Source organism: Mixophyes fleayi, chromosome 3 (assembly GCF_038048845.1).
Source record: "Mixophyes fleayi isolate aMixFle1 chromosome 3, aMixFle1.hap1, whole genome shotgun sequence".
Taxonomy (NCBI): Eukaryota; Metazoa; Chordata; class Amphibia; order Anura; family Limnodynastidae; genus Mixophyes; species Mixophyes fleayi.
The window spans coordinates 196,167,483-196,192,821 of record NC_134404.1 but is presented as its reverse complement, the minus strand read 5'-3'; the positions used below and the strand labels follow the sequence as shown (position 1 = coordinate 196,192,821).

At 37.7% G+C, this 25,339-nt stretch overlaps 2 protein-coding genes across 5 annotated transcripts in view; one reads left to right on the top strand and one right to left on the bottom strand.

Annotated features, from left to right (window-relative positions):
• Nucleotides 1-11,255, top strand: part of GOPC (golgi associated PDZ and coiled-coil motif containing) — a 30,466-nt gene extending 19,211 nt beyond the window's left edge. For 2 of the 4 annotated variants that reach the window (XM_075202976.1, XM_075202974.1), the window contains 6 exons: nt 4,223-4,398; nt 4,685-4,850; nt 6,476-6,571; nt 6,959-7,123; nt 9,248-9,431; nt 9,662-11,255. In XM_075202976.1, coding sequence (XP_075059077.1) covers nt 4,223-4,398; nt 4,685-4,850; nt 6,476-6,571; nt 6,959-7,123; nt 9,248-9,431; nt 9,662-9,780 — 906 coding nt within the window. In that variant the 3' untranslated portion in view covers nt 9,781-11,255. Of the gene's footprint in view, nt 1-4,222; nt 4,399-4,684; nt 4,851-6,472; nt 6,572-6,958; nt 7,124-9,247; nt 9,432-9,661 lie in introns of all 4 variants that reach the window. The other 2 variants (XM_075202975.1, XM_075202973.1) reach the window with 1 other exon arrangement.
• A 3,489-nt stretch (nt 11,256-14,744) lies between these two features.
• The window catches only part of DCBLD1 (discoidin, CUB and LCCL domain containing 1), a 66,337-nt gene continuing 55,742 nt past the window's right edge, over nt 14,745-25,339 (bottom strand). The window contains exons 13-15 of the mRNA XM_075202972.1: nt 23,894-23,940; nt 23,692-23,811; nt 14,745-20,224 (exon numbers count right to left, since the gene is read on the bottom strand). Coding sequence (XP_075059073.1) covers nt 19,701-20,224; nt 23,692-23,811; nt 23,894-23,940 — 691 coding nt within the window. The 3' untranslated portion in view covers nt 14,745-19,700. The remainder of the gene's footprint in view (nt 20,225-23,691; nt 23,812-23,893; nt 23,941-25,339) is intronic.

Below are 25,339 nucleotides of genomic sequence, written 5' to 3'. Positions count from 1 at the left end.
CTTATGAATTTTAAATAGATATTTACTTGGTTATGGTACCAAATGATGTTCCTATCTGTCTAGAAAAACATGTAAAATTTGCTTGGGTAAATTGCAAAATAGTTTTTTTTCCAGCAAAACCAAGCAGTGCAAAACATGAAAATGTTGTTGCTTCCTGAGGTACATAGAATCCTAATACTCATCTGAATGAGGTCACCTTGTCGGAGTAGATGGGTATTCACAATTTAATTACTTTTATTTCAGATATTGCATTATATAGCTATTTATAGAGCCTAATACACAAATGTTTCTTATTGTGATTAGTATGTGAATAGTGTCTAAAATGTTCTTCTCCATGCTTGTCCTTTACATGGAAATCTGACGGCAGTGGGTTTAAACACATGTCTTTATCACCATTTATTTATATAGCGCCACTAATTCCGCAGCACTGTGCAGAGAATGTTGCCCAATCTCATCAGACCCTGCCCCATTGGAGCTTACAGTCTAAAGTCTCTAACACATGTACAGTCATGGCCAAAAGTTTTGAGAATGACACAAATATTATTTTTCAGTTTGCTGCCTCCGTTTTTTTTTATGGCAATTTGCATATACTCCTGAATGTCATGAAGAGTGATCAGATGAATTGCAATTAATTTCAAAGTCCCTCTTTGCCATGACAATGAACTTGATTCCAAAAACAACCTTTCCACTGCATTTCAGCCCTGCCACAAAAGGACCAGCTTACATCAGGTCAGTGAGTCTCTCGTAAATACAGGTGAGAGTGTTGATGAGGACAATGCTGGAGATCACTCTGTCATGCTGATTGAGTTAGAATAACAGACTGGAAGCTCTAAAGGGAGGGTGGTGCTTGAAATAATTTTCTTCCTCTGTTAACCATTGTTATCTGCAAGGAAACACGTACAGTCATCATTGCTTTGCACAAAATGGGTTTCACAGGCAAAGATATTGCTGCTAGTAAGATTGCACTTAAATCAACCATTTATCGGATCCTTAAGAACTTCAAGGAGAGAGGTTCAATAGTTGTGAAGATGGCTTCAGGGCGCCCAAAAATGTCCAACAAGCGCCAGGACCATCTCCTAAAGTTGATTCAGCTGCAGGATCATGGCACCACCAGTGCATTGCTTGCTCAGCAGCAGGCAGGTGTGAGAGCATCTGCACGCACAGTGAGGCGAAAACCTTTGGAGGATGGCCTGGTGTCAAGAAGGCCAGCAAAGAAGCGCTCTCCTGGAAAAACATCAGGGACAGACTGATATTCTGCAAAAGGTACAGGGATTGGACTGCTGAGGACTGGGATAAAGTTATTTTCTCTGATTAATCCCCTTTCAGATTGTTTGGGGTATCTGGAAAAACTGTTGTCCGGAAAAGGAAAGGTGAATGCTACAATCAGTCCTGTGTCATGCCAACAGTAAAGCATCCTGAGATCATTCATGTGTGGGGTTGCTTCTCAGCCAAGGAATTGGGCTCACTCACAATTTTGCCTAAGAACACATCCATGAATAAAGAATGGTATCAAAACATCCTCCAAGAGCAAGTTCTCCCAACCATCCAAGAACAGTTTGGTGATGAACAATGCCTTTTCCAGCATGATGGAGCACCATTTCCATTTAAAAGTGATAACTAAGTAGCTCGGGGATCAATACATCAAAATTTTGGGTCCATTGCCAGGAATCTCCCCAGACCTTAATCCCATTGAGAACTTGTGGTCAATCCTCAAGAACAGGTGGACAAACAAAAACCCACAAATTCTGACAAACTCCAAGCATTGATTAGGCAAGAATGGGCGGCCATCAGTCAGTATGTGGCCCAGAAGTTGATTGACAGCATGTCAGAGTGAATTGCAGAGGTCTTCAAAAAGAAGGGTCAACTTTGCAAATATTGACTCTGCATACACTTAATATAATTGTCAATAAAAGCCTTTGATACTTATGAAATGCTTGTAATTTTACTTCAGTATACCATAGCAACATCTGACAAAAAGATCTAAAAACACTAAAGCAGCAAACTTTGTGAAAACCAATACTTGTGCCATTCTCAAAACTTTTGACCATGACTGTACAAACTAGGATTAATTTTGTCAGTACCCTATTAACCTACCAGTATGGTTTTGGAGTGTGGGAGGAAACCAGAGCAGCTGGAGGATACCCACCAAACACGGGGAGTACATACAAACTCCACACAGATAAGGCCATGGTTTGGAATTGAACTCCTGATAACCACTGAGTCTCTGTGCTGCCCACCATTTCTGTATTTGTTTTGAGACATCCAGAGTAAGTCTTTATGCATCATAATGCACACATGGTATATAGCCTACATCAGTGGATATTTGTTGTTCTTACCCTTGATTCCATCAATAGTTATTGTACAAAAAAGTTCAAATCTGTCTTGGTTTTGTCAAAGCTAATTTGTCTTGTACTTTTCCTGTAACACCTGTACATCAAGGGACACCGGCTGTATATCCAATGCAGCTGTTGGCACTTTGTACTCTGTGTTTTCTGTTTCTTACAAGGAGAGGGTGACTTTTAAGACTAAGCCCCAGAGGTTCATCTGTTTCTCTCACATCCCTAGCTGAAAATAGGGGTTTGGGAGGTGGGGAAACCAACCAGACCCTTTGGTTAAACTGGTAGCCCCTCGAAAAATTGTAACATCCACCAGGACTCTGACTAGGAGGAGGGGGCACCGTAGTAAAATATTTTCCAAGGATGGTTGTGAAGCTTCAAGGGGTCTAAATGCAGCCACTGCTGGAATACTTGTTACACAAAGCCTTGCTTTCTGTCCCTAAGAAATAAATACTAGATCTAGCTGAAAAATTGGTGCTTTATTCTGTGTGTAATGACCATGTGGATATTAAAATGTATCAAACACTGCTTTTTAGCAAACAAATTCTGTATTTAATTCCACACTAAGCTAACTGAAAGAAACTATAAGGGGGACTATTAATAAAAGGCCAATTTCTGTTTTCGCAATTTTTAACACAATTTGAGGCTTTTCACGTTATTCATTTTTGTTTTTTATGTTTTGGGTTTTCGGTTACCAAATTGAATGTGGCTTTCTTTTGATGGCATATTTAAATAAATATCTTTTGATGCTGAATCTGTTGCTACATAGAGAATATAGGCATAATTAGGGAAAAATGTAAGTTTTGTTGTTGTTTTTTTTTTTTTTTTTACAAAAAAAAACTTTTAGTTGACGTAAACACATTCATTTACAAAAAACAAATGTTTTATATTTGAGGTTTTGTTAGGGTTTTAAATGTAAGCATGTCATTTTTTATTTTGTTGTCTTGATTCTTCCACAGGGGCATTGTAACGTAGTCAGAGTACAGTAGACGTGTTCATGCAATTGAGAGTGGATTCAGACTGATGATCTCTGGCACTAGTGAACCACTTTTGTTTGTCCGTTTATGATTGCAGCACTGATAAATGGATAAAACCATGTATGCAATAGGATGTGATGCGTGCCTGGCGTAAACTGGGCACATATGCTACTGGTGCCGCTTGTACAGATATTAAGATGTGTGTGTGTGTGTGTGTGTGTGTGTGGCTCAACATTTTTTTTTGTTACTGTAAATTGCTGTCCCAATAACTTAATGAAACAGTCTTTCATTGACATTGTGTTTCATTGACAACCAAGACTAGCATACTAGTGTATCAAATGGCAAGCAATTCTGTGTCTAAAAAGGTGGGCGGCTGGCAAGTAGTTAACCAGCACCAAGGCTGAGCCCAAGTGTAGATATTTAAAGCCAAATCATGTGGCCTCTTATAGTTTTAGAGACCCCAGGCTGAAAAGTGCTGGCACTTTTATGATTGGTGTCCAGAAAAGGCACCTCCAGGGTTCCTGTTAATGTTAAATTCTGTAAAATACATAGATTTTCAAATAAGCAAATTATTTTAACAAAATAGACTCCCATTCATAAAACAAATGAAAACGTTATTAAAGAGTATATTTAGAAAAAAAAAGTTTTCCTGTCCAAGCAACAACTTTGTGGAAGTTGCAGTGGAGAGACCCTCTCCAAACTTCTTACAATTGGAAAGGCCCTTTACCTGATCTTAGTGACTTCCTTGTTCTAAATTTACCTTAATACGTTAATTAAAAACATGAACTGAAAAAACTCAAAAGTGCCCTCGTCACCATGATTATTTATTTTGCAATGTATGTAACCTATATATGTTACACCCACTACTACATTTATTGCACTTTGTAATGTTCAAATATCTTGGTGTAGGAAAAGGAACTGGAGGCCAACAAGAAAGAAAAAGTAAAGGAAGCACAATTGGAGGCTGAAGTGAAGCTGCTGCGAAAAGAAAATGAAGCTCTCCGCAGGCACATTGCGGTTCTGCAGGCAGAAGTGTATGGCGCAAGATTGGCTGCTAAATATTTGGATAAAGAGCTGGCTGGGAGGTAAGTCTTTTTATAGGATAACCCTGCCCTGCCCTTAACATGCAGTGATTACTTTTATGCCAATGATGATTTAGTAGCCTTCAGATACCAAGATTATATACGTAATTTTATTGTCCAAGGAGTAATTGCTTGTAGATCCGTGTTTTATGGTGTTCGAATTTTTATTCAAAAAAAGTATAATAGAATTTGCTCATCATCTTTAAGTCAATGCAGCACTTTAAAGTATATAATTATGCAGTTAATGATAATAATAATAATAATGTAAGTGGTTTTAATATATGTGAAGGGTGCAGCAAATACAGTTGCTTGGCCGGGATATGAAGGGTCCTGCTCATGACAAATTATGGAATCAACTTGAGGCTGAAATCCACCTACATAGACATAAAACCGTTATAAGAGCCTGCCGAGGGCGAAATGACTTAAAGAGGCCTTTGCCAGTTCCTCCAGGACATGTAAGTTACTTTTGTTACTCAGTAGCTATTTATTGATATTTTCTAGTCACAATAGGACATGTCTTTTTATTTCAATAATTTTGGATTGTACCTTACTTTGTCAATAGCCGAGTGCATGGAGTTGAGACTGGCTTTTTGGACATCTCTCTTGTTTGTTGTCCTTACCTTTCCCTCCTGCCCGTGCTGCTGATCCTCTCCACTCAGCAATCCTACCACAGACACTGCTCCCAGCCCACGTCAATCCTGCCTGTAGGATGTGCACCACAGTCCTCTCCTGCTCTTTTCTGCTTTGTCCTAGGATGCTCAATGTGCAGTGTGTGGGGGAACCGAAGGGGCTATTTTATTTGCTGCTTTATAGGTACCTGGTCTAAAGGCGAGCTCAGGGTCACACTAAGGGCTTACGCATCTTGGCATTCAGCCCTAATTAAGTTATCTCTTCTACGTAGAGAAATTCTGTGGCAAATATATTGTATCTACCCAAGGCCAGGTTTCATTTTTTTTTTTCTTTTTAAGAGAACAGAAATTGAGACGACAGTAAACATGATAAACTGTTTGGATGGAAAGCCCAGGTTTCTTCATCATGTTAGGTGCTTGAGTCACAATCGCTGCAACACGATTGCGTGTATGTACTCCTCTGTGCTCCATGCTTCTGTGTGTCTTCTCCATGTTTCTGCATGTCTATTTGTGTGCTCATAGTGAGTATACTTTTTGCTATGTTTTACTTCATATATATCTTCTCCCGCATGCTATGGGCTTAGAGTTTTCAAGAACTTTTGTTAAGTTTTTGTTTTTGATTTTGTTTTGTTTTTTTGCTTGTTGTGTTTAAATTTAAATATTTAAGAATAACCAGGTCTCACCCCAAAACACTTTTACATAGAGAAAAATAAGGGAAGGGAAGGGGATCCACCTAGCTTTACTTCATTCTGCTCATTGAAGTTTGCCAGATTAAACCATCTGAATTCTTTCTACTCAACATTATAAGTACAGACTTCATCTATGTTAAAAGTCTAGTTTGAACTTTTTATTTTTAAAGTCTGATGAATGGCTAATTGGATTAATCAATTTATCCACTACCCATTGGATGCGAACTCTAGTACAGTGTTACCTTGTCACATTCCCAGTGCCATATACACCCCATATATGGCTGGTCTCTACCGCCACCTCATCTGCTGACTACATGGGGGTTTACCATGTTTTTCCTTTTGGTGGATTCAGTCCCATTTTACTTCATTCTTATTTAATAATATATGATACTTATAATACAAATATTTGACTTCTATTTAACATTTATGTTAAATAGTTAATATGTACACTATAATGTACTAAAACACTACCCCTAAATATACATTTTCAAGCATCTAGCTATATGTAGAAATGCACTTAGATTATCTATATAGAAACTGAACCTCTTGCTTTAATACAGTTTTGTAATGTACCAAAATTCTTACACCAGAACATGAGATCTGAGGACTTTTATCCACCCACACTATGTGCAAAACTATATGTGCAATTTACATTGTTTTTTGTTCTTAAAATGCCACTGATTCTTATTTTACTTGCCAATAGCATTCAAAGTAGGTCCCATATGTCTGTGAGATTAGAAATGTATTTTCTTGAACCAGCAGGACCCAGATTGCCTAAAGAAAAGTCAAGGAGTTGGTCCAATTAGAAAGGTTATTTTGGTTAAAGAAGATCATGAAGGACTTGGCATATCAATCACAGTAAGTGTGATTTGAGCAAATGTTTATTTTTACTTTTGTGTTTATGAGCAGAACAGCTAAAATAATAAAAGAAATGTTAAGCAAGTCCCGGTTGAAAAGTGTAACATTTTAAAGAAGATTATAAAGACAAAAATTGTGCAGATACGGTCCTAAATTTCAACCAAAGATGTACAACTGTTTTTCAGTTGGTTTTGTTTTGTATATTTTATATTATTTCAGGACCATTTATAAACCTAACCATTAAATAGTTCTCTGAACTCTTGAATTAACCTAATGCTTTGCTTCCAAAGTAGAAACAAAAGAGTTCAGTTGTAGATCTAAACTGCATGTCTTGCAAAGAGTATACATGTTGTCAGTACTTAGTGTGTTTGTTTTGTGTTTGTACAGGGTGGAAAAGAGCACGGTGTTCCAATTCTTATATCAGAAATCCACCCGACTCAGCCAGCTGATCGCTGTGGTGGCCTGCACGTTGGTGATGCCATTTTGGCAGTCAATGGCATCAATTTAAGGGATGCCAAACACAAAGAAGCTGTTACCATTCTTTCTCAGCAGGTTGGTCTATTAGAAATCCTACTGCTGGTTGTTAATTTGGAAAAAAAAGTTGTTATATATTGCAATGTCTGCTAATGGAATATTATATAAATAATTACTGGAATACAATTACAAGTTACCTGAGCAGTCTCTATTTTGAGCTGCTGTATTGCCTTGAATATAGGGAAAAATTAAACATTATAGCCAGCAGGGTAAAGGGATAACAAATGCGCCCTTTAGTGGAACAGGCCGGGCATACATCATATAGGATGTAACTATTTCTACACTACACCAATATGTTATGGTTCCATACACTTTTGTTTATGGCTTCCGAATAATGAGGTGGTCCCTTTTATATAGCAAACACTCCAATGTATTTGCTTTTTTGGTGAGTTGTGGCACCTTTTGAATTTTCCTTTAATCCCTCAGCAACAAAAGCATGAATATGCTAATACACAAGTACAACAAGCAAGGTTGTCACCAAGCAGTGTGGTGTGATTGGTTGACATACTGCTCTGCGCGAACAGCGAGGCAAGAGATTAGTCCAGTGCTAGAAATGGCTCTTGCTTATTGTCTTCAGATTTGGTTGCTGGAGAATATAATAAATATCTGGATTCTCAATCCACTTATGTAATGGAGCTTGGTAGAAAAGATGGTGTGTCTGCTAAAACAGAACCTCCAGTTTCTAAAACGCAAGGTCCCAGCTCTGTGCTAGAATTGAGCTATGTTCATGATTCATCAGCCTATCTATTCTAGGCAAGTTTATGGCAACACACACACACACACACACACACACACACACTAACATGAGTTATTTTTTTTTATTAAAGGACCACATTATACTTTTCTACAAGGGTGTATCAAACAAATGTCACATTTAGATTAAGTTAGGTTACATTATTTGTCACAAACCTCAGGTATTATATCCATTCTACCTGCCATCAAGAGGCTCATAAAATGCAAATATCTGTAATTAACCAGTCTCTGGAGGCATGATTATTCACTCCTATTTAGAGTGTGATATTTTTGAAATTGGCAAGATGTTCACTGGTATTTTCAACTTTGTACTTTTTGGTGATTATTGCTGGTGGAAATAGCAGAGGTTGTGCTGGTGAGTGTAAGAGGTGCTTGGACTATAGGTAAAATACAAGACTGAAGGTGGGTTGTGGTGTTGAGTACACAAAGGTAAGCTGCAGAAAGGCAGGGAAGGACGGGGAATGCAAATGGGTGTTTATTTATATTTTCCTACTTCTGTTCTCTCGCCTATTAAAGAGGAGATATGATGGCAGTAAGTAGAATTAGTTAAATATATATGGATAATGGGGAAATATGTAAAAGATTACCACATACTGGGCATCTCCCACCAACCTGCTTGCTAGTTCTCTTATTTATTTTAATAGGAAAGTTAGTGGGCAATCATTTTGTGATATTAACTCCGTTATCGCTGTCGTTTCTGCACTGTACATAGCTAACCTCCAAGAACAGCGATCTACAAGAGATGTATATTCTTCAGGATGTCCTACATGTTATCTCAGTTGCCTGAGCTTTTTAGCATTCCTTTGCAATAATCACTATTTGAGTATAATTCTCAACCCCTGACACACACACAATTTCATACTTAGATGATATTTGTTAGTGATATATTGTATGTGAAACTCTGAGGAAATGAGAACCTAATGTGAATATTCCTCTTTAAGAACTTGAAACGCCTCAAGCAAATAGAAGCAGATGGGAAACAGCATTTTGTCTTTTCAAATAAAGGTGTGCGAGCTAGTGAGGCCAACATTACGTTTATTTGATTTATTTTCATGTAGATTTATGAGACAAATACAAATGGCCACGTTTACATTGTGAGATTGCTGCGAAATTGTTGAGGTTGGCAAAGTACAACAAAGTTGTATAAACTGTGCTTTCTAGAATGTATTAATTTTTTCCCTCTCTTCAATCCTGGGTTATTGTTACTCACTGGAATGCCAAAAGCCTTTGAAAATTTTCATTTCAAATTCTGAAATTGGCAATCTATGACCACAGTACAGTATTTCACTAAAGAGCAAGTATTTTACAATTTCATTGCCCTGCTTTGCATTGATGTAGCTTTGCTTCACAAGCTTCTATTTACTGGTTCTCTAACTCCTTGTCTTGCAGAGGGGGGAGATTGAGTTTGAGGTAGTTTATGTGGCTCCAGAGATAGATTCGGATGATGAAAACGTGGAGTATGAAGATGAGAGCGGACATCGATATCGTTTGTACCTTGATGAACTGGAGGAAGGTGGAACTAGTCCTCAGGCATCTAATAAAGATGAAAGTGGTGATGCAAAACCACTGAGAGGTGAGTCAGTCACATCTCTATCAGGAGCACTGAAGTGATGATAAGAAATGTCAGCACCGTTTAACGATTTTAAGAGTAAAAGAAATTTAAGCTTTGGCATGGGGGGAGATCTTTTCCTAAGTGTGGTTATTTTAAATCAAGCCAAATTTTGTTCCAAGATTCAAGATATTAATAGGTAACTATAATTTTTGTCAAAAAGTAAATTTTTTAAAATATTTTTTTCCCACCAGTGTTTGACCAAAAGCATCACATGGATGGACATGAAAATGGGGACCTGGAGCCAACAAGTGAATCCCTTTCAGGAGACACGGCTTCCAAGCTAGCATATTCTTCCGATTCCCTATCGTAGGGATTGTCTCCTGTGTCCAAGAGACCAATATTCACTCTAGTGGATGAGACAAACTACAGTCTCAAGGGAGGTTGGCTACTGTTACCTCCGATGCAGTTTCCTCAGGGCTTGTCTGAGCAATTCTACATGTGCAAAATCTTTCATTTATCCACTATGAGCCATAACTGTTGACATTGCATGTTCCTTTTCTCCTTTCTTTTTGTAAGCACCAAAGCATGCATTTATCAACATGTAAAGATTGTTTGAGATTATTATTATTTGTCTGACTTCGGTAAAACTGGACTGATATAATTGTTTACAACACAGATCTAGAAGGGAGTTGGACAAGAGATGTTTAGTAAGTGGCAGAAAGACAGTGATTTATTCTAAATAATGTTTAAATAATTATATTCTGGTTTCAGGATACATTGAAGTTCTCATCTGGCCTAGCACAATCATTTAAAAAACTGTTATTTTCTGTATTCTCTTCCATGCAGTAAAAGATGTCCATGTCTCCATTCTGCACTAATTTTTGTATTTAATTATTTTTTTAAATAAAACATTAAACTCCATGTATGTATTTTGTATTTATCTGCAGAGTAGGTGAGAAATGAAGAATTATGTGCTCGCTTTATCAGGTCACTTTGAGGATTCTGTGCCTCTTTTTGGCAGCAATTCAGAACACTTGCCTGCAAGATGCCACTCATGGGGAGTGTCTCAGTGACCTGATATATTAAGAGTGTGAGTAACTGGGCCTGTCCATTTATCATATTGTGGCTATTTTATCCTATAATACCTACTATTGAAACTGCTCTATGAAATGAAAAGGTGAAAGGATAAGCTGATGAAGATATTACTGCTCTTGTCACCATCTGTAGAGCAATACTCACAAACTGTTATATTGTCCGCTACTGTTCATATATGAAAAGTGATGTGAAATAGGTTTTTCTATGTTCTCCCCTTTTCCAGCTGCACTATACATATTGTGTGAGAGAACTTTGCAGAGTGTACATAGTAGTCCAATTGCTATTTATAAATATGTCTCTTGTTTGTGACATGATCTTTTGTGGTGTCACTTAATTTAGGTTATATATAAATATGTTTTAATGCTTTTTATACTGTATATTTTTTAGGTTGAGAGTTTTTTGGGTTGATACAATATTGCCATCACTCTCCATATACAGCCAATGTGGCTTTATATTACATTTATCTATTTTCATTGTCATATTATTCAAGGACATATTTGCTTTAATAAAATACTAGTGAAACTAAAACTCACAACAAAATGGAAGCTTTCAAGTAGGAGCTGCCTGTCCTCTGATCCTGACAACAGTAGATAGCCATGTGAATTGTGTACATCTTATTTTCCATGCCAAAGCAGAGCAGGTGAACGTTACATATCCGTTTCATACCAGTATGTTTTGTAATGTATTTTCCTTGGGAATACTGTGACAACAAAAGCCACAGGTTCCACTAAATTAAATAATTGCACTAAATCATTGTGTGTGTGTGTGTGTGTTTTCCTGTGTGATCATCTCCTAATTAAATATCATTTATCTGACTACCTAATGTTCTTTTTTGCACATAACAGAATTGTTTCTAAAATGTTTTAAGTATTTTGTTAAAGGAACTGCAGGCTGCTCACTTGCTATACTTGCCCTTACTTCTTAAATATGTTACCACCACCACTTTTATGACATTGCTTACTTTAAAGGTTTTCACATTGAAAACAACTTTGGTCTACATATAAAATTACTGCACACTCATAACTTGGTCATTTCTGTACACCAGAAAATAGTTTCACCTATCAGAATCGGGCAAAGAGACATGCATGAAGAACATGACCTACACGTTAGAAATACTTCTCTGGTGAATGGTCCTACTCTTTATGTATAGCTTGTAATTACATGGTGTGTAATTATTGTACACTCTAGCCTTGTGTGAGATGTTGTATAAAAAGGACCCACAATAAATAGTGTATTCCTACTGAAAACTGTAAGTAATGTGAGGGGAGTATTAAGCAAAGCTCAGCAATAGAAGACGGGATGTAATCCAATAGAATGTATTAAACCAACTAGATGCATTATTGCATATATTGTCTTTTGTAGTCATTTATATTACATGATTGGGAAGTATGGACAGCGATTAGCACAATGTACTTTCTGTGTGGCGGTTGTATAATCCAATGTTTGGTCAAGTTTCCAAACTGGTGTGCATGTGTGGTACATGATTTAAACTAATCTCTACTGGGGCAGGGACTGATGCAAATAATCATCAACATTTATTTATAGAACGCCAGCAAATTCCTTTACAATTGGGAACAAACACAGTAATAAAGCAATACTGGGTAATACAGACAAACAGAGGTAAGAGGGCCTTGCTCACAAGTTTAAAATCTATGGCATTAAAACATCCTCTATGAAGAATATCATATGTTGGTAAACAAATTATGGTTAAAAAAAAAAATAATTAGTTAGGAACCAGTGTTTACATACCCTGCAGGTTTAAATCTTTCTTTTTTTGTTTTCTTCCTGATCTGCAATTTTGTAGATCTGATGGTAATTTAAGTGCATATTTAAAACTGTTCTCCCATGTGCACTAGCATTATTGGTCCTGGGCTCAATCATCTGATTACTAATACATGTTGGTGTGAAGCACTTCCATTGTGGACAAATGCAGGATAATCTGGGGACTTCATGTTGACATGGTTCTGCCTGCTAAGAAGAAATCTGTAAACAAAAGTACTTGTGATAAATTCCCAGTGTTCTGCTTGTTCGAGATAAATGTTAACTGTGTTTTAACTGTTTTATGTGTAATGGACTACTACTACTACTACACTATTAGTGCTATCACCTGACCTTGAGCTGTGGGTATGTAACACACTACAGAAATTTCAACCAACTTTTTATGCCGAACGATTTTACATGCGATCAATGTTCCGATCGCTCGGTCCATGGACTGCATACACACTAGCCTTGTTTAGGACGATAAAGGGAAGAGCGAACGTCCCTTTAGTGACTTTTTTTACAGCCATGTTGTCGTGAGCAATGACTGTAATTTCATACTCACTGTTGTGGATCGGTCTGAAGTTTATACACTACACAGCGGAAACAAGATTAGAACGAAAATATTAAACGGTACGACCAACCAAATGAGGCGACAATCGTCCATTTGGGCAGACTTTCGACCGTCGTGTCACTGCACACACTGACCCGACTTTTGACCGAGTGGTCGTATGTCGGCTGATTTAGCCGATTATTGGATGAAAACTGTGTATTGTGTACCCAGCTTTAGGAAAGAAAATAAAACCACACAGACAAAGTAAATTTAAATAAAATGCTCTCAAATCCCTTGGGTACAAGTTTATTAAGCAGAACATAAAAAAAGAAAAAAAAATGGTCTTGATCCACTGTAGTCTAATGTGAAACAAAATATTTTCTTCTGTCTTGATCTGTTATAGTCCAGTGGGGAGAGGAAGAGAAAAAAATAAAAATCTCAGAATTGCCCAAAGACTGGTGTATCTACTATTCTTAACCTCTAGTAGATATACACACAATGCACGCCCATAGCGATGAAAGGACTTTACAGTATGGTGACATGGATAGCTAAAGCCAAAAGCCAGTCCATTATGACTGCAAATGTATGTGGATTCACAGAGAGGTTTTCTTTTTGTTTTTTTTAACAGTTGTATGCTTTGAACTTGCATTAAAAAATGCAAGTCCTACAGAGGTGTAGGAAGAGCCCTAGTGCTATCGGCACTGGGCTGGGTGTCCCTAGAGGGGGAGGCGGCGCTCGTTTTTTTCGGCAGACCCCACTCCCTATGGATTCCAGCCCAGCGCTGAACAGCCGCTTTAAATCTACATTTTACAGTCGCGTTTTACAATTACGTAATTTTCAACTGTCTGGAACAGATGGGTCTAGAAGTTACTGTGTCAGTGTAATAGTAAGTCGCTTTTTGTGTCCTGTCGGGGTGTCAGTCTTTGCATTTTAAAGGGCAGTGTACTCACTATCGTGAAAGTGACTACCACCGATGCTGAAGACACCCAAATCTGACCGCTATTTCCTTCTGTACTATCTCGTGTAACCAACTATGTTTCTGCGACCCCTACCTGGATATCCCCATGCTCATAAAGCTCAACATGTCAAACAGAACTTCTTTTCCCTTCTGCCAGTCATCATCACCCCTAAAAATGCTGCTTTATTCCTGACATCCAGACTCTCTTCTAGTCCTGTCAACTAAAAACATTGCCAGAATACACCCATTTCTTACCAACCTGCTATAAAAACTGTTCGCCATTCTCTTATCTTCTGTCTTGACTATTGCAACCTCTTGCTATCTGGCATTCCTGAAACGCATGCTTCTCCACTTCAATCTATCCTAAATGCTGCTGTAAGACTGATCTTCCACTCTCAACATTTGCGACACCATTTTGCAAATCCCTAGATTGGCTTTCTGTGTTCTCCAGAATCCAAATTACTTACCCCTACCTATAAAGTATGTGAGTATGTTAGTGTTTTTACTAATTTCTAGTTTGTTTGTTTTTTTAGAGTCAGACAACTCCCTTCAGGTCCTGCATGCTTTGAAAAAGGCGTGGTCTTAAATTGTCCTGGCTACACTTTTTCAAATTATTTTATTCACTTGTACACATTTCATCAATTTAAAAAAAGCACACCTTGATTTCACTAATTTCTTACCTACAAAGCCCTCAACATCACCCCTTCATACAGCTTAAATCTCGTAAAAGTCCAAGTTACAGAACTAATTGCCTTCCTTATTTGGCATGATATAAATTCGCAACATGATTCCCACAACTAATCAGGTAAAATCTGTTGTAGCCGCATGGGCAGCACGGTGACTCAGTGGTTAGCACTTCTGCCTCACAGCACTAAGGTCATGAGTTTGATTCCCAACCATTGCCTTATCTGTGTGGAGTTTGTATGTTCTCCCCGTGTTTGCGTGGGTTTCCTCCAGGTGCTCCGGTTTCCTCCCACACTCCAAAAACATACTAGTAGGTTATTTGGCTGCTATCAAATTGACCCTAGTCTCTATGTCTGTCTGTATATCTGTGTGTGTGTGTGTTAGGGAATTTAGACTGTAAGCTCTGATGGGGCAGGGACTGATGTGAGTGAGTTCTCTGTACAGCGCTGCGGAATTAGTAGCGCTATATAAATACCTAATGAGGATGATGATGATGATGGGATCTAAAGCCTTGCTGCATTAACAGAAGATCCATCACCAGATGAATTGGAGAACTTCATTCCAGGAGCCTTATTTAATTTTTTGGGGATAAATAGTCCAAAGAATCTATTCCTAGGATCAGGAACTTATACTTTCTGCTTTTGGTTTCAATCCGTTAGACTCTAAGGTAGGGGAGGGCTGGCAAAGTTCAGCCGTGGGGGCAAGACTCAAATCAGCAGCTTATTATAAAGGACAAAAAATGCTGGTGGCCCATTGACCCAGCCCAAGATAGTCCTCTATGGGACCAGCCCGGGGAGCAGATGCCCCCTGTCCAGTCTACCCCTGCTCTAAGGAAAGGATTTACATACCAGAAATTAGGAAAAGCGCTCTTACAGTTCTCTAGCCAGAACCAAAATAATCAGGTGGACTAAAAGAATGTTAGTTCTGCCAGATGGAATAAAGAAAACTTGGCAAGGTGGCTGAGAGATTATATTGTGTTAACGCACAACGTAAGAGGGAAGGAGGCTCCAAGGGTTCTGAATGCACACTCTACTAGATCTTCCTTCTAGGTAGAAAAAGTTACTCAAAGCAGCAAGATGGGGTTTGCTAAATACCCTCTATAAACATAAAACACTTGATGCACCAGCAAATGCTAAACGGCAGAGAAATACTACATGATGTAGTTCTTCCAATCCAGAAGTAAAGTACCTACATGGTTACAAAAATAAGTATCTGTTGCCATGGATGGATAAATGGAAATAGAAAAATTGTTGAGTGTTTTTCTCTCTGTGTCGTTCTTAATATTGGGGGAAGATTTATAAGACACAAAGCTTGCGTTAAATACTTCCAGGTCAAAACTTTCTTTTCTGTCTAGGGGGACATTTTTTGTATGTGGTCAGTAACCTTTTCTGAAGAACAATAATCCAATAAAATAATCATTTCACTGGTGACAACTGTCCACCAGATTCAAATCAGCCACTACACAAATATACACGCACATCTTTAGCCTCTTCCTTAGGTAGAACCAGTAAAATTTCTATATTGAGTTCATCCCACTTATTGATAATAATTACTAAATAGATGCTGCCATTATATGAACAAAACAGCAGCTTTGACAGTCCATCACATTTATTAAAACAGTACACTCTTTAAATTAATCCAAATACTGCGACATGGAAATGAAATGGTTTCATATTTCACAGAAATATCACCGTCAGAAACAAGTTTTCACTGCAATTCTAACAGATTACATTTATGACACATTGTACTCCAGTAAAGCTGGTAATACAATATGGCCACTTAACAGTCACCATTCGGGAAAAAGACTTTTCTTTGAGTTTGGGTCTTTTATTCTAGCTTGGATTAATAGTTTGATTCTATTAACATATGAGTTATTGCAACTATGATTTTTGTCTTATTTAAATTAATGATTAGTACACCTCCCACATCCGTCTTTTACAGCTTTAAAAATCCTATTATAATCTTCTTTCCTGCAGTAGCCCAAAATGAAATGACAAGTAATTGGAATAGACGGTCGCAACTTGATAACTGGTAGGCGCAATGTTATTGAATGAAGCGCTGGAGTTGGAGGGGTCAATATGTAAGCAACCAATCACAAGCAGCTAAGTAGTGATGCTGGTGTCATGTTTACACCAGGCCTCTAGTAACCACAAAAGATACCCTTCCTAAGAAGCATCAGTCTCATCAGGGGATAATATCCAGATTCACTTGCATGTAGACGCCTTTTCTAAACTCAATTTATGCTTACCTGCCCCGTCTCTTCAAGCGTAAGGTGCTGTAAATATACAATATGCACAAATTTTGATACAGATGCGTTTTGGTACGCATGTGTAGTGTACCCCACAACATTTTATGTATGCCCAATTCAAATGAGACCAACAGTGTGGAGATAGACAGCACAGCCAACAGAAAAACCTGTTTGTGTGTTCTGTATTTATGTGTCAATGTACTTTCTTTTTTCATTCTGGTTTATGATGTACACATTGGATGATCAATATTTGGAACTTCAGGTATTGCGGAACCACAAAGGTGACAGTTATTGCCAGGCTAGCAGTTTGAAACAGGATATATGTATTAAGTAATACACTTGCTTCATGGCTATATTGGAATGGGTGTAAATGGCAGTATCTAATTGCTACTTTACAAACATGTATCAAACACCACAACTCCAATTCAAACAATGCTGCATGGTAATTTTTAAATAGATGTCCAGACGATGTTGCCTACATGCAACATGGTACTTTTGAAGCACTAAAACAGGCTACTGAACACATTCATCTGTCCAAATATGGAGCCGACTGGAAAAAAGTCAGTACCAATAATCACAAACTCTTATCCAAGGTAAATACTTACTATATTCCCACTATCTGTTCTGAGCACAGCCCCCCCCCCAAAAAAAAAACGATCAACTTTCCACTATGTGGTGTGCAATTATACAGTCTAGCGGGATAACATACATTGCTCAAAGGCATTAAAAATAAAAAAAAAATACATTGATTTTATTTAGGTAGATTTTAACAAGCAATGGAAGGGTATGTTGTAGGCCAGAGGTGCTCAAACCCAGTCCCTTAAGGGCTACCAACTGGTCATGTTTTCTGTCTGTAGAAATATGTGGGATAATTACTGACCCAGCCAAATAGAATAACTAACCTGTGCATGATTAAAGAAATCCTGAAAACATGAACTGTGGGTAACCCTTGAGGAGTAAGTTTGGATACCTCTGCTGTAGGCTATTCCAACTGATCCAATCACTTACCATTGTACCAGTCATAAAGTGTAACATCAGTCTGCAGGTTACCTTTCTTGCTATTGATATACAAAGGCCTGGTCACTGACAAGAGTCATTCCTTAGACATCAACAGTGATATCTCTAGGCTATAAAATGATATTGTTCAAGAAAAAACAAAAAATCTACCCAAAAATCAACCAACCCAAAATGTAGGGACATAAAGAATATAACCAAAACCATGCATTTATTAAAGTAATGAATTGCCTGTATTGGATAAATCTAATTTTACATAACAATTTGTTGAAAAAAAAAAAAAAAAAAAAAGTTTTAGAACTAAAGCCCCCACAATGACATGGAAAATATGAAGTATGAATGCTTTTATGTCAAAAAATAAAAACAGCATTAATTTATTCAGTTGCCACCTAACAAATCGGTAATATAAAAAAATAAAAAATATTTCAACTCACAAAAAGAAACACAACAAAAAAAAAAATCCCCCAGCTCTTATGGTACACACACAGTCCTCATTTTGTACCCATGATACTTTCTATTCACGCTGCAGTCACTACAGCTGGTAAGCAGAGATCAATAAATGGGATTATCAGTACACACAGAAGCATTTTCAAAAACTTGACAGAACATTCGAAAATAGTGTACAGGCAATCTCATTGGCTGTAGAGATCTATCTTAATTTTAACAAAAATTTATTCAAACTGTGGTGACTACAGCTTAAGTGAAAATGTACCACAATGCAAATCAAGCAGCCATGTGTATCCACCCTAGCGATCTAGCATTTGATTTAGAAGTATATGTCTGGTCTTTCTTTAACCAGTTACCTGAGATTAATCTTGTCCTTTGGTCCAGCCAAAGAATGCACTGAAGGTTTTGTCCACCTTGTAAAATTGCAATAGAACACTGATTTTCAGATATGTTATGTACAATAATAAAAAAAAAGTAATAATAAAATAAAAAGTAATAATAAAAAGAAATATTTTTTTCTATAATAAGAGCAGTAACCGCATGTTTATCCTCTGGCTAGTTAAGTACTCTTTAAAAAAATTTTTTAGTTGTGCAGCACAATGTAATGAAGGAAAATTGTATACACCAATTTTGACTGGACTACAATTTATATTACTTTGGGGAAAAATATTGGCAGCATACGAGAGGTAGACATTTTGTGGCCTAAACCAATATTCAACAACATGTAGCCATTATCAACAAGACACTCCACGCCCAATATTCATGAGGCACTGGCTCTTACATCCATATGAATAGTGGCTCGGCCCACAAAATGGCTGCCCATAGTGTATGCAGGAAGGTGGTTTTTGAACACATCACCTCAACTTTTCATATATATGAGAGGAGGTTTCCCACAGGTCCAAGAACAAGGCATATTTTTGTAACAGCATTAATATGCAGCGGTCTCTTGGGTAACTGATAGCACATATGACCAAGTGTGATGGGACTTAGCTCTGTGCCCTCCAACCCAATATCGTGTTTATGAATTTAGGTGCATATAAACATGAGGCAGTTATCTCAGATGATGCAGGCAGGACTGGAGTCTCTGTAGATACAGATACAATGTATTAGCACTGTGCCCATCAGTTCCTGTTTTACAGGCAATATAAATTAAGGTGAGTTACATGTTAAACATTCACAGTGATAATTAACAACATTGAATAAAAAAAGCACCAGAAAAGAGTAGCCATGTCTGAGGTATACTGGCTACATGAAGGTCAAGTAAGGCATTCAGTCTGAATAGAAGAGAGAGAGTTAAAGTAGTTGCGTTTCTCTTAAATATATTCTGTACACATTGCACGTTTCACAACGTAACTGGGAACTCTGGTATTGTACCCAAACCACCATATGCAGCTTGTTTACTAAAGTCACATGACAACCTCAAAAACTTCAAAATAAATTCTATCATAATAATGTAAACAACATTAATGTCCAGCAGCTGTGCAGTAACATTCATGTATGAGGCTGATCATACATGTAGCACCTTTAACCCAGTCATAAGAGAGCAGTTATGGCAGTCTGATTTATAGGCTTCAAACAGTCCCTCGGAGAGGAGTAGCCATCTGCCACTAAAGTGCAGAACTGCGGCTTCTGATAATCACCACTGTCCTCAGTAGACCATGTACTAATGGCTCTGGGGCAATCATATTCGCACTCCTCTATGTGCATTCTGTGGGGTGTTTGGTAGTCTCCACCACTGTTCTCAGCACTGGAAGAAGCTGGAAAACTGACAGCAGAGAATGAATGCTTGTGGTCCAGAGATACCACAGGGACATTGTAACCTGACTCCGGTGAGAATGTACATTCTCGCATTATATGGCGTTCAATGATGGGAGTGGCATATTCCGGCTCAGGGTATGTGAGAGGCAATGCATATTCATTGGTCCTGAGAGGGCAGTCATAGTGGTTTTCGATTTCCTGGCTACAAAGTGCATCTTTGAAATCAGCGTCAATGGGCTTGAAGGTGGATCCCTTCCTTGTCACTGTTCCAGTGCCAATCATAAGGGACTGCTGGTAATCTAAACACACAAAGAAAGACTGATGTAAATCGACAGCATATAACATAGTGGAAACTGAGCAAAACCTGTTATGCATTGATACATTTTCAAGGTCAGGGAAGGAAAAAAAATGACATACAGACAACAATGCTGGGTGGAAAAAAATCTTAATTCTTAATATTCAAATAAATATATTATTGCAGAAAAAAAGTTAGCCATTCATACCATCAAAACAGAGGCTTTTACACAGTGTCTTCAGGATCCTTAAGGTGGCATCCTGCTACAAATACAATTGTTCTAAATAGTATAGGTGTTGAATATAATAAATTAGTACATAATATATTTATTAAAAAAACATTGTGACTGCCCTACCGGCCTCTACTGCTAACTAGCATTAGTCTTCCACCCCCTCCCCTTTTCATAGACGTATACATATAACCCAATACAGATATCCTTTTTTTTTTCGTTTAGTACAACTTTTGGGTCCCCCAGATGCCTATATCCAACAATGATTGTGCCTTTCCTTGTTCTCCCCATAGATATAGGTGCCTCTCACTTTACTATCTATTGCATCTATCACCCAAATGGTTCCATAGTGCACTCAGTTGCTGCTCTCGCCCTAAACCACGACCTAAAGTGAGAGTTGGGTTGATTCCTTAACTACCCTTCCAACCCACCCAGCAAACACTTCCTCTTTCCCCTGGTGAGGCATTTAACTTACATAAACTAGTTCTAAATCTCAACTGCCGACATGAGGTCTAATGTCAAGTTTACTACACTCAACCCCCCAGAGGAGAGGTCAAAAACATCCTTCGACTCCTAGCCAACAATCAACTACAGGAAACCCATTTTAAATTGGGCCAACATTCTACTAAAAAAATAAAAATAAAATAATAAATAATAATACTAAACAACAACAACACCTTAATGCAGCCCAAATGTTTAATTCATAGACACTGGAGGTCGGCTAACATTCCCTCAATGGTTTTCTACCATTCAAGAGATCAAAATAATGGAAAACCGTGCCCCTAATCTACACAATAGACAACAGGCTTTTGATTTGGGAGGACTGAATTTTTTTACAAGCTCACGAGAATTCTTAGATGTGCAAGGACAGTCCATCTTTACCCACCAGTATTACCTATATTGTTCCAATTTACAATCTTGTTGCTTTAAATGTTAAAGTTTAACATGTAACATTTCAAGCTCCATTAAAATGCTATTTTATATATGTGGCAACAGTCTAACCTGGACAAGATCCAGCTAATCAGTGCTCTGGCCATGATGTCACTCCTGGAACCACTGGGGCCTGTTCCTGCACTCAGAAGAAGACTACACACATAGCTTATATTGGTCATTTCCTGACTGCATTTTTGACCAACATGGCTGATAAAAATCCTATTGATTTCTACTGTTATGTCAGTTAATGGCACAAGACATCATAAGATGTGTATCTTTCAGTTTAATTATAGCTCTAAGGAATGCAGACTTCCCAGATTGCAGGTAATACCCTGCTGTTGGAAGAAAAGAAATTAGCTGCCAATGTTGTTGTTGCTTACTTGATCAAGGCCAGGCAAATTAAGGAATGAAACAAAATGCAGCACACGATAATCTAGTATAAGATCTGCTTGTTTTGCATGGCTCTGGCAAATACTGTGCAAACAGTGACATATGTACAATATATTAATGTACACATTTTTTAAGCAATTAGACACACAACCCTTACATACAGGGGCTTGTGTCTATTAATCAATGTTACAAAAATAAAAGCATTGAAAATAAACACATTTTTCCAGCGAAAGCATCTTTTAGGACATTATTGTTATATTGTTTATTACTGTGTTTGTCCCCAATTGTAAAGCACTAAGGAATTTGCTGGCTCTATATAAATGTTGATTATTATATATCATGTGCATGTAGAAGGTTGTTTATAAACAGTCCTTGTTACTGGTTTTACCAGTAAATGACCACAAGATGGCACCACTGTCATAGGAGACATGTAAAATACATTAAATTACTTTTCTGTGCTACGTACACTATTTGATTACAGTTGAAAAAGCATCTAATAATATTCACAAATATAGTGAAAAAAGTCCCATGTTTGAGACTGTATGCGCCCATGTTATGGAGCTCTCAACCCTAACATATCTTCAGTTCCGATACATTTCTTTAAAAGAAAAATAATATTATATTGGTGAATAAGACATTTAAATACAAACGCACATTTTAGGTCATGTATGTGCCTGAGCTGTGGTCAATGTCTTCCATATAAACCATTAGTGTACTTGCTATATGGGAATTGCTGTGGATTAGCTATGTGACTATCATGATCCACTTTTATGATTAACATTTAATTCCAGTCGGCATCGACCGTACATATGTGGCTAGGAACATTTTTGCTAGAGCCAACATTATTTTATTTTTCCTGAGAGTGATTTTAGTATGAAGATCAGTTACTGAAAGCTGTGCGTCCATCAGAGAAGCTCATAATGTAAAAATTAAATTTAATTGTTATGAGAGACAAATCTATATTGCCTTGTAGCCTATAGCTAAATCCATCAATAACATATCTCGATTGTCCCCCAATCTGTAAGCTCTGCAGGCTGGGACCTAAAAACAAGAATCAAGGTCTATCTGGAATCTGCACCTTGTAATATAAGTGTGGTAAGTGACCTATCAACTCTGTTCTCATCTAACCCTATAATAGCAACAACCCAACATCAAGAATATTTCACAATGAAAACTCACTAAAGGACTTAGGGCTAGATTTACTAAGCTGCGAGTTTGAAAAAGTGGGGATGTTGCCTATAGCAACCAATCAGTTTCTAGCTTTCATTTATTTAGTACCTTCTACAAAATGACAGCTAGAATCTGATTGGTTGCTATAGGCAACATCCCCACTTTTTCAAACCTGCAGCTTAGTAAATCTAGCCCTTAGATTTCTCCATTAAAATGTATACTTCCCCACTGAAATTTAATTACAATTAATTACAATTCACGAAAGCCAACACCCCTGCAGAGACAAGTACACAATTGTAACCATAAGAACTGTGCAATTATTGTCTTGCATATTAGTGCTTGGTCTATACAAAAAGGAGTCAACTTCCCCCATCCCACAGAAACATTGAAAACAATGCAAAGATGATGCACTATAAAATCTACTTTTTTTCCCTATGTTTAGAAAGACCTCAGTATTCCTGTACTGTAAATAGATCAGAGTTACCATTACAAACATTACAGGTGATTAGAATCTACCATTCTTTGACCTATCAGTACCACCTCTGTGCACGCTCTCCTTGTTAGATGTAAGGAAGCAGCATGCTAGGCTGAGCAGGAGGTGCTCAGGTGGAAGTATGCAGGGTGTGCAATTCATGCCCAGGCATATTGAGTATGTTAAGCTTCCAGAGAAATACAGGTGGGAGGGGGGGGAAAAAAAATCACAGTTTAATACTGTGCAGGGAAAACATTCAGACAAACTTGTTTCCTACCTTCTGTGTCACACTTGACAAACTCAAGTTTCTGCAGCACTTCCTGGTCACTACTGTAACTGATAGTAAACTCTGGTGGTGGCTGTGTTACAAATGGTTGCTCGGGCTGCTTCCAGCACCCTGCAAGAGATGAAAAAAATATATATTTACTACATATGCCCTTTCTTAAATGAAAGAAAAACTCCTTTTAATCCTCGCTCACCGCTTTTCTGTTCCTCGGTCTTGTAGGCGTCTGTTTTCAATCTACTTCTTCAAAAAACAAAATATAAGTCAAAGTTAAATGAGCAATCATAAGAAAAATACATATTTATATATATTATATATATTTATCTAAGTCATTCTTTAAAAGTCACTTGCCAGAGTGTGTGCTCTGTACATACACATATGGATCCAACGCTCTGGAACTACTAATAGTAAGATATATGGGAGGTTTTGGAATGGCCCAGTATCACTCTCGGTAATGCGTGAGGACTGGAGTTAAAAACAACAGTCAAAAGGATAGAGACAGGCCAAAACTAACAAGGGAAAGGCCATTGTATTTTCCCACTCCTAGATGGAGATGTAACAGATGATCAAATCCGATTCTAGAAGTCCTGAAGATAGTATCATTAAACTACTCTCACAGACTCTTTGGACTTATTATAGAGTTTAGCAAGCACCAGAGAAGCTACATTGAGCTGGGATAAGAATGTTGGATAGATGTATAAGGGGCCATGTGCATTTGGGTTCTCTTATGCACTCACTAAGGAGCTGCCCAAAGACGACCAATTATTAGTAGAGGGTTACAAATACCATAGAGCAGATATATGGTGTTAAAATTATACCAGAATCCACTAGTATGTATAACTGGATATCTATAAATACACTGTGGAAGATCAGCACACTTACAATGTAATGCAGCTTTGTTTTCTGGCTAGAAAACAAATGGCACATCTGTGAATATCTGCAAAAAGTCCCCCCTCTCACAAATGAGTGATAAAAGCTTAGTGCATAGAAGAGGATAATGGGGCAGGTTGTGAGATACACTAGGCTGGTTCCAAACTTGTTAGGGCAAAATAGAGTCTATACAATATGCAACATCCCCACAGCCACCAATGCTGGTTCCAATTAAGTCCATGGACCCCATAAAAGTAAAGGATAACGGATTGTATAAAAGCAGGTCTCTCTTGCATTGCAACAGCTCTTTGCAAGGTCACATTGAAGGTAAGATTCTCCACAATATGCTCATATAAAAATGGCACAGATCATACTGTGTGTGTGTGTAAGATAACTGCTGAAATGGGACTTTTTTTTGTTTATTTTCTGCTGGCTTTCTCAGATATGATTGCCATTGCCAAGATCACCTCTATGTGTGATCTATTGCATTAATTATTGGAATAAACATGCATATTGATTAATACTCTTGTATTGGTTAGTGTTACCTCACAATCTAGGTTTTCTTACAAAACCCGATTTATAAAAAAACGAGTTTAACCCAAAAGACAAAACAAAAAATACCATCTGGACACCCTGCGCTACTTGTTTGGGAGACAAGTAGCACAATCCTTAGTGAAACCAAGAAGTACCAAGGCAAGATCAACTTCCGCTACCCTGTCATGGGATAACATCTTCATACGACATCTGTCTAAAGAACGGCAAGGCTGGACAG